Below are 14,034 nucleotides of genomic sequence, written 5' to 3'. Positions count from 1 at the left end.
AGCTTTAATATGATCAGATTTATAAGTCAGCATCTCTTGTAAAATATGAGCAACACCGAACCCCTCGAGCGCCCAAACCTCCATTTCGCCTACCCGTTGTCCTCCTTGTTTCGCCCTTCCTTTAAGGGGTTGTTGTGTAACAAGTGCATAATGTCCACTGGAACGTCCATGTATTTTATCATCAACTTGATGAATTAATTTCAAAATATAAGGCTTTCCTATTATAACAGGCTGTTCAAAAAGATTCCCTGTTCTTCCATCAAATATTCCGCTCTTTCCCGGATACTCGGGTTCAAATATCCATGGATTCGATGTTTGTTTACTGGCTTCATATAATTCAGAAAACACAAGTTTTCTGGAAGCCTCCTGTTCATATCTCTCATCAAAAGGTGCTATTCGATAATGTCTATTTAGCATACTCCCAGCTAATCCGAGTGAACATTCCAATATCTGTCCTACATTCATTCGTGAGGGTACCCCTAATGGGTTGAAGACCATATCAACGGGTCTTCCATCTTGCAAATAAGGCATATCCTGTCTAGACAAAATCTTTGAAACGATACCTTTATTTCCATGTCTCCCGGCCACTTTATCACCTACTTTAATTTCACGTTTCTGTGAAATATATATATGAATCGTTTCTGGATTATAGCTAGAACCTGCTTTTTTTTGGATCCATCTCACATCAATAACTCGGCCCCTACCACCTATAGGTAGTTTTAGACAAGTTTCCTTTGAGGTCGATACCTGAATCCCAAGTATAGCTCGTAATAATCTATCTTCCGGAGCATATGAGGATTCTTTCGCCATTTGAGGCGTTAATTTACCCACTAAAATATCCCCTGTTTCTACCCAAGATCCCAGAATCACAATTCCATTTTTGTCTAAATTTCGGAGTAAATGGGCTTCTAGATGTGGAATTTTATTAGTGATTCTTTCAGGACCATGGCTTGTCACATGAGTCTGAATTTCATATTTACGTATGTGAAAAGAAGTATAAATATCTTCATAGACCAGACGTTCACTAATGAGTACAGCATCTTCAGAATTGTAACCTTCCCATGGCATATAAGCTACTAATACGTTTTTTCCCAAAGCGAGTTCACCGCCAACAGTAGCAGCACCATCTGCTAAAATTTGCCCCTTTTTTACGCATTTACCTTTATGAACCCGGGATTTTTGATGCATGCAAGTATTTTTGTTGGAACGTTGATATATAATTAATGGAATACTTAGAGAATTCCCATTTCCAAATAAAATGATCTTGTCAGTATCGTTATAAACGATTTTTCCGGCGTGTTCGGCTATAGCGGGAACTCCTGAATCTAAGGCCACTTGGCGTTCCAATCCAGTTCCAACAATGCACTTTTCGGACCGAGAAAGAGGAACTGCTTGACGTTGCATATTAGAACTCATTAAAGCTCGATTCGCATCATTATGCTCGATAAAAGGAATCAGGGAAGCTCCAATAGAAAAATATTGGAAGGGAAAAATACTTCGAAGATGAACCTGTTCCCATGCAATAGTTAGAAATTCTTGACGGTATCGAGCTGGAACAATCTGCTCCTCCTGAATACCTCGATTCAGTGCTAAAAAATTTCCCGTCGCTACCATATAGTATTCATCTCTACTTGGTGATAAATAAAGCATTCGTATTCGTTTTGATCTCTCAGAAATTTCAAAAAATGGACTTTCTATAGACCCCCAACGACCAATCCTTGCGTGAATTGCCAAGGATCCAATAAGTCCTACATTGATTCCTTCCGAGGTGTCAATTGGACAAATGCGTCCATAGTGACTAGGATGGATATCCCGTATCCGAAAACTAGCAGTTCGCCCCGTCAATCCTCCAGGACCCAAATAACTCAATTTTCTCCCATGAACTATTTGGGTCAATGGATTGGTTCGATCTAAAACTTGAGATAATGGGTGTAATCCAAAAAACGATTCATAAGTGGTTGTTAATGGAGTTGAAGTCACTAAATTCTGAGGAGTCGGTATCAATTTATATCTAATTGCTCCAGATATAGTTCCTCGAATTATATTTTCTAAACGAACGAGAGCCAATCCAAATTGATCTTGTAATAGATCTGCTACGGAACGAATACGTTTATTTTTCAAATGATTCATATCGTCAAGTGTACCCATTCCAAATTTCATTCCAATCAAATGATCCGCAGCTGTCAATATATCTCGCGGTAACAAAAATGTATTGTTCTCGGGTATATCAATATTCAGTCTTCGGTTCATATTTCGGCGACCAATCCCCCCTAATTCACATCTTTGTTGAAAAAATTTTTTTTGTAATTCCGTACATAAAGATTCCGGAAATATGGGATCTCCGCCTACACAAGCAAATTGTCGATAAAACTCCAAAATGGCATTTTCTTTTGACCCTATTTTTTTTTCCTCCTTTTCATTGAGGAAAGATATAAAAATTTCGGGGTAGCAAACGTTCTCAAGAATTTCGCTTAAATTCGAACCCATAGCTGATGATAGAACTAGAATAGATATTTTCTGTTTCCTACTTACACGAGCCCATATCCTTGCTTTTCTATCAATTTCTAACTCTAATCTTCCCCCCCAATCTGATATTATTGTGCCGGTATAGACTGAAATTCCCTTATGGTCCAACTCTGAACGATAATAGATACCAGGGCTTTGCAATATTTGATTGATTACAATTCTGTATATTCCATTTACTATAGAAGTTCCCAGGGAATTCATTAGAGGAATGTTTCCAATAAAAATAATTTGTTCTTGGATATCCCTACTGTTTTTCCAAATTAATCCCGCGGATATATATAATTCAGAGGAATATGTAAGTGATTCATATACAGCATCTTTTTCTTTTATCGAGGGTTCTACCAATTGATATGTTTCCACAAACAACTGAAATTCAATTTCTTGATCCGTATCTTCAATTTTTGGAAACTTAAAAAGTTCTTCTGTTAAGCCCCGATCAATGAATCTACAAAACCCTTCAAATTGTATTTGATTCAATCCGGGTAGTGTAGACATTCCTTCATTCCCAACCCCAAGCATTTTCAATTTCCCCATTTATTTTATAGAAAATATCCCGTGATTTGCTGTCATTCTTCATTGAATCACATGAATCGATTTAGCAATAATGGAATTTCTGGTCTTTTTACTTTACTGAATCACATGAAATTTTACCTAACGACGTCTATGAAATACCTATTATGAAAACAGTAGATTTTATACTCAAATTGGAATTTGCAACAAAACAAACAAATAGAATATAACTTGTAATATAAATCGAAACAAATTGATAAATTTCACCTAGACTTGGGATATTTTATAGTAGTAGTATAGTATCTTATTACATAATTCTAATTCGATTGATACCCCAAAAAATGAATTCAGGATTTGTTTGGCTCCATGAGATAAAGATATCCAAAAAAAAATAATCAGAAAAAATATACAATTTATTTATTTTTTTCGAATTTGAGAATATGATTGCAGTGCATAAAAAGACTTGGATTTATTAAACATGCATAGATCTAACTTCAGCTATAACTATCTCTATATGTCTCTTACTTTATTGCAGTCCTATTTGTTCGGGACAGCACATGTTATGTTGTGTTCATTTATTTTTTCTATTCATTCATTAATCTATTTAATGAAAAATTGGCAAAAAAATGAAAGCACGAGAATTTATCGAAAATTCCCTATAATATAGGTATATGTAACAACGAAAATGCATGTTCTGGGGTTGACATATATTAACAGTTGCTGTTATAATTGAAATAGAGAGGGATTAAAAAAAAATAATAATAATATTGATTGGTAATAATATTGATTGGTTATGTATCAATTTCTATTTTTTTCTCATTAATAAAGAATAGATTAAGATTCAAGAATTAAGAATTATTCAGGAATTTGTAGTTAACGGTTGCTATTTGTGCTGAAATTTTGACTTTTCTTTTGTGACTGAAAGGTATAGGTATACGTTTGTTTTCAATAGAAAAGGGGAGGGGATTAAAGAAAACGGAATTTAAGATACAAACACATCAAAAAAAAGAATTTTAGAAACCCTTTTTTGTTTTTTTGAGAGGAGGAGGGGTATTCGGATCTATTTTTTTGTATTATTTTGGCGATATGGCCGAGTGGTAAGGCGGGGGACTGCAAATCCTTTTTCCCCAGTTCAAATCCGGGTGTCGCCTAATCGATAAGAGAATTCAAATAGTTTATTTCGTTTTGTTGATATAGAAAACTTTTTCTTTTTTTCCAGCACAAGCTAGTGTAGGAATAAGGGACTAGTTTGATGCTAAATTCTAAGCATCGGGAAGTTTGTTCTCTAAAATGTTGTAAATATTTTCGTCTCAGATTCAACGAAAAATTCATTAGAGGGATGAAAAGGAATAGATCAATCTTGAAATGATAGTCCTTTTATTTCACTACTATTGTAGTGTCCATCTACTTTATTGGGTCTTTAATTAGATTGGATAGGGATAGCTCGGATGGGGAATATAAGTCCATTTTAAGTTAGGGAAGGTGTTGAAGAAAAACCTTGTATACAAACTTATGGTAAAGTATATGAACGCTTCTTCATTTATTCCATATTAGTTAGATTAATGAAATTGAATATCTAATTCGATTTTTTTTATTATTATAATATTGAATTTCTTTATTTATTATTATATATATTAATATTATTATATATTAATATTATTATATTAATAATAAAATCCAATTCAAAAAGAATCCATTTTTTTTTTCTAATCTCTAGTAAAAGAATTTTAGAGGATGTTTTCCAATTGTTTTAGAGAACGAATCGGGAGACAATCAAATGGAAATAAGAGATGCAAATAAGAGTCTGAGTATGCAAAGAAATCTATGCTTAATTTAATATTCTTTCAATTCTACTAGAAATCAGGTAAGAACTTGTTAGATGTTCTAATTGGATGTTTCGTCAATGGTGTTATGACGGAATCTTTTTTTGACTCTGTACCAGCGATTCCACTATTATTATAAGATATTATAAAATTTTTAGTGAAAAATAAAAACGAAAATAATACAAGAAAAATTAGTAAACAATAATAAAAATATTTCTTCATATTGATAGAGATAGGAGACAAAATTTACATGGATATAGTAAGTCTTGCTTGGGCTGGTTTAATGGTAGTTTTTACATTTTCCCTTTCCCTTGTAGTATGGGGAAGAAGTGGACTCTAAGAGGACTACTAATTGAGTTAAGGGATCAAAATGTCTCAATTATTTTATAGCTAAGTTCTTCCATTTTTTAACTATTGCATTTTGTTATTTTATTAATACTAATTAATGAAATGCAATTCGATACTTCATTTCGAAACTCCATTGTATTCCAGTGGTGGAATATAATATTGAAAAAAAAAATACTCTTTAAATCAAACAAATATTTGAATTGTTCCCATCTTATTGTCCCGGGAATACAGATAATTGGAAACGGATTACTACTCCAAACTTAATTCTTTTTAAGATTTATATTTCGATGAACTGGTTACCACCAATCTTTTCTAAATATGAAAAACTTTTTCATCGAATCCCCCGATCAGTTGTCAATTATTTAATCAATTTAATCAATTCATTTTTTTGGAATACTAAAAATAAAAAGATTATTTTTTTTTTTTTTTATCGGGATTATGAAAAGAATGTGAAATCTAAAAATTCAAATAAAAAGAATAAAAATGTATTTTTGATTATTTCAGATTGATTGGAACCAATACAAATATAATAGATTAGATCAAACAAAGAAAAAATGTGGACACTATGGAATTGAGATTCCATAGATATCTATAGATATACCCATATGAAAAGAAATATTTAAATTGGTCCATCCATATTATATTAAACTTCTTTTTTTTTAAGTAAAACATTCCATTTTTACCATACCATAATAAATAGTATAGTAGAAAGAAATAGATTTGATTTCTTTCTACTATATACTATAGTATATGGATTTCATAGAATTCTGCTGATTGTAGTCTGATCATTTTATTTAAAAGAAAGACCCGAAATGGAAACCCTTTTTTCTTTATTCAATCATTGTTATCGCATTGATAAGAAATCAGAAGTCATGTTTAATTAAAATTAGTTACTTTGACTTACCGTTTTTACGTAAATTATAAGTAAAAAGGCAGTAGGAACTAGAATGAAGAGTGCAGTAGCTATAAATGCGAGAATATTGACTTCCATAATCTCTATGTTTTCTTTCTCTTTTATTTCGAATAAATACTTCGGGATTTAATCCCATAGAAATGAAAAATCTTTCGTCAGTAAATTCAGTGGTATAAATTTTATCTCGATGATATAAAATCGGATCAATATCACGAATAACAATATCTGAGCTATCAAATCAATTCATCGTCGAGAATTAAATAGTATAACATAGGAAGATCTTTTATCCATACCAAAAAAAAAAAAAATTACTTTCTGATGCAATGAAAAATTCCTTTTTCTTTCTTCGTCCGAACCTTTACCTTAAACTAAAAAAGAAAAAAGGAATCCCTGTTAGAAAAGAAATGAGATTTTTTTTTCTTTTTTATTCCCTTTCACATACGAAATCAATTGATATTTTTTGGATTTGTATCCATCGGGACTGACGGGACTCGAACCCGCAGCTTCCGCCTTGACAGGGCGGTGCTCTGACCAATTGAACTACAATCCCAGGGAAAAAGTTGTATAGCATACATATTCTTACTATTTCATTCAAACCCTTTGTTTTTCTATTTTAGATTCGAACCCCTGTACTGTAACTGAAAGAGGCAGACTTATATATTGATATTTTTATGGGTCTGCACTTTAAGCGAGATCGACACGGATTATTCGCAATCCGTTCCTTATTGCTAACTTGATTGAAAAATAAATGAATCAAGGAAACAAAAAAGACTCTTTTTTTACTTGAATGCTTTCCTAAGACTTTATATTTTAAAATCCCGATAGGAATTTTTCAATAAATAGCACTCGAGATTTTATTCTTCTGTATGGGAGCCCATTGGTGATTTTCAGAGAACACCAAATGGGTTATATCATTGCATGGTGGATCAGTAAATTTTTGGGCCGAGCTGGATTTGAACCAGCGTAGACATATTGCCAACGAATTTACAGTCCGTCCCCATTAACCGCTCGGGCATCGACCCAGGAAGAATCAATTTTAGTCTTTATTGATAATCCTTGATCAATTTCCTTTTGTAGTACCCTACCCCCAGGGGAAGTCGAATCCCCGTTGCCTCCTTGAAAGAGAGATGTCCTAAACCACTAGACGATGGGGGCATACTTGCCCGACCTCCATTCTACTATGTTCATACATAGTATGAACAGTTTTTTGAAATTGTCAATATAATGATATGATTCGATCAGAAGGATCTTTCAGAATTCCTTAAAATTTAGATTTCGAAATTGTTCATTCCAATCACCAATCTATAAAACTATAAAAAAATAATAATCTACTCTTAAAAAAAGAATGTGAAAGAAAACAAAAGAAAGAGAGAATCCTTTCAGGGAATGATTGATTTTCTGGAACAGGCGCGGCATTAACACCTCATTTCTTTCACTTTCATTCAGTGTTAAGAAGATTGAATTAGTGGGTACATGTATCAATGAAATGAATTTTGTGTTATGATGAAGATGATTTCAATTCGAATCGGTTTTGAAAAAATCCATTCCATTGATATTTTTCAAATCCAATATCAAAAAATCCTTTTTTTAACTATACTTACTAGGTAAATCCAATTTATTGTTCGTTAAAAAGTTGCTATGTAAAAAAAAAAGATCTATTCTATATATATAATTTATATATAATTTGAGTATATGCAGTAACAAATAGATGTACTAAACTCATATCCATATTGGATGGTTCCTTATTCGGGAATTGACTCAAATGGAGCCCCTTTAACTCAGTGGTAGAGTAACGCCATGGTAAGGCGTAAGTCATCGGTTCAAATCCGATAAGGGGCTTTTTTGTCAAAAAATGACAACAGTAGTATTCCGATTTGAAGGAAGAATAGAGATATTCTTGATATTTGTAAGAAGTTTCTCTTTGTAAAAAAAACTAAGGAATAGTTGAATTTCATTAAAAAATCGAGTTTTTATTCTATTAAATTATTGTTATCATTCGAATGAATTCGAATAGAGTAAACTCATTCTAGTTAGAAAGTGAAAGAGTATTCTTTTCTATATATATTAGACTGTGATATTTCCTTTAATTATAAGATATTCCTATCCTATTTTCTATTATTCCAATCAAAAAATGGGAAAGATTCTAAAAAAAAGTAAGTGGACCTAACCTATTGAATCATAACTATATCCACTATTCTGATATTCAAATTGGATAGAAATGAAATTCGAACAGTGGATCTTTTTTGTTTTTAATATCTCTTTAGTTCGGACTCCGCAAGAATCTGTCAATATTTCGGATTAAATCTTATTGTTCCTAGGAATAAATTGATACTCCTCTTCTCCACGCAGAAGGGTTTATTCTAAGTTCCAACATATAAGTCATTTTACTTTAAAAATATCTTTATTTCCGAATACAAGAAAAGATCAAATTAAATTTCTATTATTTCTTTAAGATATAAGATATCTATAAAAAAAATAGAAAAATCCATCAAATCATGACTTCGAGTATCAAATATTTAATTTTCATATCTATGCATACTAAATTTTTAAAGCAATTAATGGACGAAACTTTCACTTAGAATCTATTATTTTTAATAAAACTCCATACAATATTAAAAAATCTGATAGATAGATAAAATAGATAGATAAAAAAATATTCGAATTTCTTACCTCGATCTGCAAAAAAGGTATACTTTGTAATTTTTTTAATCTGAACGAAAGAAAAATACAACTAAAGAGGACAATAAAAGAAATTAAAGTAAAATAGAAAGTAAAAATAGGATTCTATAGTAGTTTCCTAGACATACAAATTAGAAGAATATATAAAACTTTTTTTTTATTTCACGAACAAGATTCAAGAATAATATTATTTAATATTATTTGATAAAAGGAGAGTAGTCTGTCTGGGGATCTGCTGGTAACAAAAGTGATAAAAGGGATCATTTCATTTGTTTCTGGAATAGTTCTTTAAAAAATTTATTTATCAGATTTACGAATCATAAGACAATTCCCGCGTCATGACTTCATGACTTAGGGAATTTTTTAGAATAGAAAGGAATAACCCAATTAAGTTAATGGATTTGACCTAGATTAAATATCAATCGACAAAAAAAGTATTTTTCTATTCGAAACCCAGTAGAAAAGAAGGGACAGTCTTTGAGAAATCATATCATATATAAAATGAAAAAATCCTCGAAGGTTCTATCCCTGAAAATGCTAGGGGGTGTTCGGAAATGGTTGAAGTAGTTGAATAGGAGGATCACTATGACTATAGCTCTTGGTAAATTTACCAAAGATGAAAATGATTTATTTGATATTATGGATGACTGGTTACGAAGGGACCGTTTTGTTTTTGTGGGTTGGTCCGGTCTATTGCTCTTTCCTTGCGCCTATTTTGCCGTGGGGGGTTGGTTCACAGGTACCACCTTTGTAACTTCATGGTATACTCATGGATTGGCAAGTTCCTATTTGGAAGGTTGTAACTTCTTAACTGCGGCAGTCTCTACTCCTGCTAATAGTTTAGCACACTCTTTGTTGTTACTATGGGGTCCTGAAGCACAGGGAGATTTTACCCGTTGGTGTCAATTGGGTGGTCTGTGGACTTTTGTTGCTCTCCACGGTGCTTTCGGATTAATAGGTTTTATGTTACGTCAATTTGAACTTGCTCGATCTGTTCAATTGCGCCCTTATAATGCAATCGCATTCTCCGGTCCAATTGCTGTTTTTGTTTCTGTATTCCTGATTTATCCACTGGGTCAGTCTGGTTGGTTCTTTGCGCCTAGTTTTGGTGTAGCAGCTATATTTCGATTCATTCTATTTTTCCAAGGGTTTCATAATTGGACATTAAACCCATTTCATATGATGGGAGTTGCTGGTGTATTGGGCGCTGCCCTACTATGCGCTATTCATGGTGCTACCGTAGAAAATACGTTATTTGAAGATGGTGATGGCGCAAATACATTCCGTGCTTTTAACCCAACTCAAGCGGAAGAAACTTATTCAATGGTCACCGCTAACCGCTTTTGGTCCCAAATCTTTGGGGTTGCTTTTTCCAATAAACGTTGGTTACATTTCTTTATGTTATTTGTACCAGTAACTGGTTTATGGATGAGTGCTCTTGGAGTAGTCGGTCTGGCCCTGAACCTACGTGCCTATGACTTCGTTTCTCAAGAAATCCGCGCAGCGGAAGATCCTGAATTTGAGACTTTCTACACCAAAAATATTCTCTTAAATGAAGGTATTCGTGCGTGGATGGCGGCTCAAGATCAGCCTCATGAAAACCTTATATTCCCTGAGGAGGTTCTACCACGTGGAAACGCTCTTTAATGGAACTTTAGCTTTAACGGGCCGTGACCAAGAAACTACCGGTTTTGCTTGGTGGGCCGGGAATGCCCGACTTATCAATTTATCCGGTAAACTACTGGGGGCCCATGTAGCCCATGCCGGATTAATAGTATTCTGGGCCGGAGCAATGAACCTATTTGAAGTCGCTCATTTCGTACCCGAGAAGCCCATGTATGAACAAGGATTAATTTTACTTCCCCATCTAGCTACTCTAGGTTGGGGGGTAGGTCCTGGAGGGGAAGTTATAGACACCTTTCCATACTTTGTCTCTGGAGTACTTCACTTAATTTCTTCTGCAGTATTGGGCTTTGGCGGTATTTATCATGCACTTCTGGGACCTGAGACTCTTGAAGAATCTTTTCCTTTCTTTGGTTATGTATGGAAAGATAGAAATAAAATGACTACTATTTTAGGTATTCACTTAATTTTGTTAGGGATAGGGGCTTTTCTTCTAGTATTTAAGGCTTCTTATTTTGGAGGTATATATGATACCTGGGCTCCAGGAGGGGGGGATGTAAGAAAAATTACCAACTTAACCCTTAGTCCAAGTATTATATTGGGTTATTTACTAAAATCTCCTTTTGGGGGAGAGGGGTGGATTGTTAGTGTGGACGATTTGGAAGACATAATTGGAGGGCATGTATGGTTGGGTTCCATTTGTATACTTGGTGGAATCTGGCATATCTTAACTAAACCCTTTGCATGGGCTCGTCGTGCACTAGTATGGTCTGGAGAAGCTTACTTGTCTTATAGTTTAGCAGCTTTATCCCTTTTTGGTTTTATAGCTTGTTGCTTTGTCTGGTTTAATAATACTGCTTATCCTAGTGAGTTTTATGGTCCTACTGGACCGGAAGCTTCTCAAGCTCAAGCATTTACTTTTCTAGTTAGAGACCAACGTCTTGGAGCTAATGTAGGATCCGCTCAAGGACCGACCGGTTTAGGTAAATATTTAATGCGTTCTCCGACCGGAGAGGTTATTTTTGGGGGAGAAACTATGCGTTTTTGGGATCTGCGTGCTCCCTGGTTAGAACCTCTAAGAGGTCCTAATGGTTTGGACTTGAGTAGACTGAAAAAAGACATACAGCCTTGGCAAGAACGTCGTTCTGCGGAATATATGACTCATGCTCCTTTAGGTTCTTTAAATTCCGTGGGTGGCGTAGCTACAGAGATTAATGCAGTCAATTATGTCTCTCCTAGAAGTTGGTTAGCTACTTCTCATTTTGTTCTAGGATTCTTCCTATTCGTAGGTCATTTATGGCACGCGGGAAGAGCTCGTGCAGCTGCCGCAGGATTTGAAAAAGGAATTGATCGAGATTCGGAGCCTGTTCTTTTCATGACTCCTCTTAATTGAGACATGAAATACAATGCTTGACGTAAGAATCACTTTGATTTTAGTATACATATTGGGTTGAGTCGAGCAGATGATATTGAAAAAATATATTTTTTTTTCAATTCATTTATATGTAATATCTAATCTTTTTTCGGGCTCGGCTAAGTGGTGATATAGTCGAGCCCGAAAAAACCGAGCTAACCTAAATCAATAAAATTCAAAAATACATTCGCTAAGAAAAAGGAGAGAGGGGGATTCGAACCCTCGATAGTTCTTTCGAACTATACCGGTTTTCAAGACCGGAGCTATCAACCACTCAGCCATCTCTCCAAAAGCTAATTTCTATTTTATCTTTATTCCACTCAAGAGAACATGACCATACGAATTAATACCCCTTTTTATCTATGTATGATAAAGTGACTTTATTGGTCTAGTTCTCTCTCTCCGTATATATATATGCATGATCCAGCATGCTCTTTTGTGAAGTAAAAAAAACTACCCCTCGATCCACGCCTCAAAAGGGGTGTCATCTAAAATCAATGGATTAATGATAAAACCCTCCATAATGCGTTTTTTCTTTTTTTAAGGGGTCAAAAGGGATTGGGGGATCAAATGGTATAGTTCTTTTGTTGGTAAATTGGAGGATTAGAAACATGACTATTGCTTTTCAATTAGCTGTTTTTGCATTAATTGTTACTTCATCCATTTTATTGATTGGTGTACCTGTTGTATTTGCTTCTCCTGATGGTTGGTCAAGTAATAAAAATGTTGTATTTTCCGGTACATCATTATGGATTGGATTAGTATTTCTAGTGGGTATTCTTAATTCTCTCATCTCTTGAAACTTTTCATTCTAGATTAAAAAACGAAATGACCCCTCCCCCCCGAATTCTTTCGGGTTGTGAGGCACATTAAAATGAAAATGGAATATATAAGACCCCACAAATAAAGAAAACTAAAACATTATTATTAATGGGAGGGGTCAAAATAAGAAAATAGAAAAATATGGGATTCCTATTATCTAGGGGAATATATTCGAATTTATTTTTTATATTTTAGAAATCTGTAATTCTACTTTTTTAATTAATTTAATTAATATATAGATCTATATTATAGATACAATACAATATATCAAAAAAAAAAAATTAACAATATACCAATATATAGATATATATACAAATAAGGTCTATTTAGAATAGAAAGATATATAGTATATATATTCTATATAGAATATAGATTCTATATAGATTATAGAATCTAATAGTTATATATTCTATTCTAACTATAGATCTATCTATAGATCTATAGATTTCTACTTTTTTTTTAATTATTCCTAATAGATATCAGACACAGTTCTGCACAAATAAAATTTTAAAGTATAAAGTATAAAGTACCATAAAAACAAAAATGCGGATATAGTTGAATGGTAAAATTTCTCCTTGCCAAGGAGAAGACGCGGGTTCGATTCCCGCTATCCGCCGTTGCTTATGTATTGAATACGAAAGTAATAGTATATTTATATTATAAAAAAAATACTATATAAATAGAGTATGGTGAATTCCATTTTTTTTTTTCAAAAATGTTGCGGAGACGGGATTTGAACCCGTGACCTCAAGGTTATGAGCCTTGCGAGCTACCAAGTTGCTCTACTCCGCGATAAGAAGAAGAATTGACAATTAATGAAAAACAGAGATTGAATGTGCCCCTCCACCATATCTGTACAAATAGAATAAACCATTTATACAGAATGGTAAAGGGACCGTCCTAGGATCGCTAATCATCAAAATAAATAAAAAAAAATGAAGATAATTTTTTTTTATTTATTCTTACCAACTCGATCTTGTTGCACCGGGCAACAAACCTTCGTGAACCATTTCACGAAGTATGTGTCTAGATAATCCAAAGTCTCGATAATTAGCTCTCGGTCTTCCGGTCGAAAAACAACGTCGACGAAGACGTGTAGGTGCACTATTACGCGGTAGTGCTTCTAACTTTCCCTGAATTTCCCATTTCTCACTTAACGACTGAGCTTTGCTTATTTCTTTTTTTAGAGATCTTCGAATCAAATGATATTTTTGTTCCAATTTTTGCCTCTTCTTCTCCCTCTCAATCAAACTTTTCGTTGCCATGATGGTTCATTTCCTATTAGTATCAATGATAGAAGTCGGATCCTGGATGTAGAAATAGAAGAAGGTGGTTTCCCTTCTTCATACAAAGAAATGCTATTTTTGCAGATACAA

The 14,034-nt window shown here is 33.6% G+C and overlaps 2 protein-coding genes and 7 non-coding genes across 9 annotated transcripts in view; 4 read left to right on the top strand and 5 right to left on the bottom strand.

The window, feature by feature from the left end:
- The window catches only part of LOC120580065 (DNA-directed RNA polymerase subunit beta), a 3,240-nt gene extending 168 nt beyond the window's left edge, over positions 1-3,072 (bottom strand). The window contains exon 1 of the mRNA XM_039833035.1: positions 1-3,072. This exon is cut by the window's left edge and continues 168 nt beyond it. Within this exon, the coding sequence (XP_039688969.1) occupies positions 1-3,060 (3,060 nt within the window). The 5' untranslated portion in view covers positions 3,061-3,072.
- A 1,044-nt stretch (positions 3,073-4,116) lies between these two features.
- Positions 4,117-4,187, top strand: TRNAC-GCA (transfer RNA cysteine (anticodon GCA)). Its single transcript has one exon. It is a non-coding gene; the product is annotated as a tRNA-Cys (tRNA).
- Positions 4,188-6,596: 2,409 nt separating this feature from the next.
- On the bottom strand, positions 6,597-6,670 carry TRNAD-GUC (transfer RNA aspartic acid (anticodon GUC)). The gene has a single exon. It is a non-coding gene; the product is annotated as a tRNA-Asp (tRNA).
- Positions 6,671-7,058: 388 nt separating this feature from the next.
- Positions 7,059-7,142, bottom strand: TRNAY-GUA (transfer RNA tyrosine (anticodon GUA)). Its single transcript has one exon. It is a non-coding gene; the product is annotated as a tRNA-Tyr (tRNA).
- Positions 7,143-7,887: 745 nt separating this feature from the next.
- TRNAT-GGU (transfer RNA threonine (anticodon GGU)) lies at positions 7,888-7,959 on the top strand. Its single transcript has one exon. It is a non-coding gene; the product is annotated as a tRNA-Thr (tRNA).
- Positions 7,960-9,372: 1,413 nt separating this feature from the next.
- Positions 9,373-11,815, top strand: LOC120580070 (photosystem II CP43 reaction center protein-like). The gene is given in 2 exon segments (XM_039833040.1): positions 9,373-10,437; positions 10,439-11,815. Coding segments are annotated over 2 exon segments (2,430 nt in total). The 5' UTR covers positions 9,373-9,384.
- A 220-nt stretch (positions 11,816-12,035) lies between these two features.
- On the bottom strand, positions 12,036-12,124 carry TRNAS-UGA (transfer RNA serine (anticodon UGA)). The gene has a single exon. It is a non-coding gene; the product is annotated as a tRNA-Ser (tRNA).
- A 1,079-nt stretch (positions 12,125-13,203) lies between these two features.
- Positions 13,204-13,274, top strand: TRNAG-GCC (transfer RNA glycine (anticodon GCC)). The gene has a single exon. It is a non-coding gene; the product is annotated as a tRNA-Gly (tRNA).
- A 102-nt stretch (positions 13,275-13,376) lies between these two features.
- TRNAM-CAU (transfer RNA methionine (anticodon CAU)) lies at positions 13,377-13,450 on the bottom strand. The gene has a single exon. It is a non-coding gene; the product is annotated as a tRNA-Met (tRNA).
- Between the last annotated feature and the right edge of the window lie 584 nt (positions 13,451-14,034).

Source organism: Medicago truncatula, chromosome 4 (assembly GCF_003473485.1).
Source record: "Medicago truncatula cultivar Jemalong A17 chromosome 4, MtrunA17r5.0-ANR, whole genome shotgun sequence".
Lineage (NCBI taxonomy): Eukaryota > Viridiplantae > Streptophyta > Magnoliopsida > Fabales > Fabaceae > Medicago > Medicago truncatula.
The sequence above is the reverse complement of the archived record's forward strand: the minus strand, read 5'-3'. Positions and strand labels throughout refer to the sequence as shown.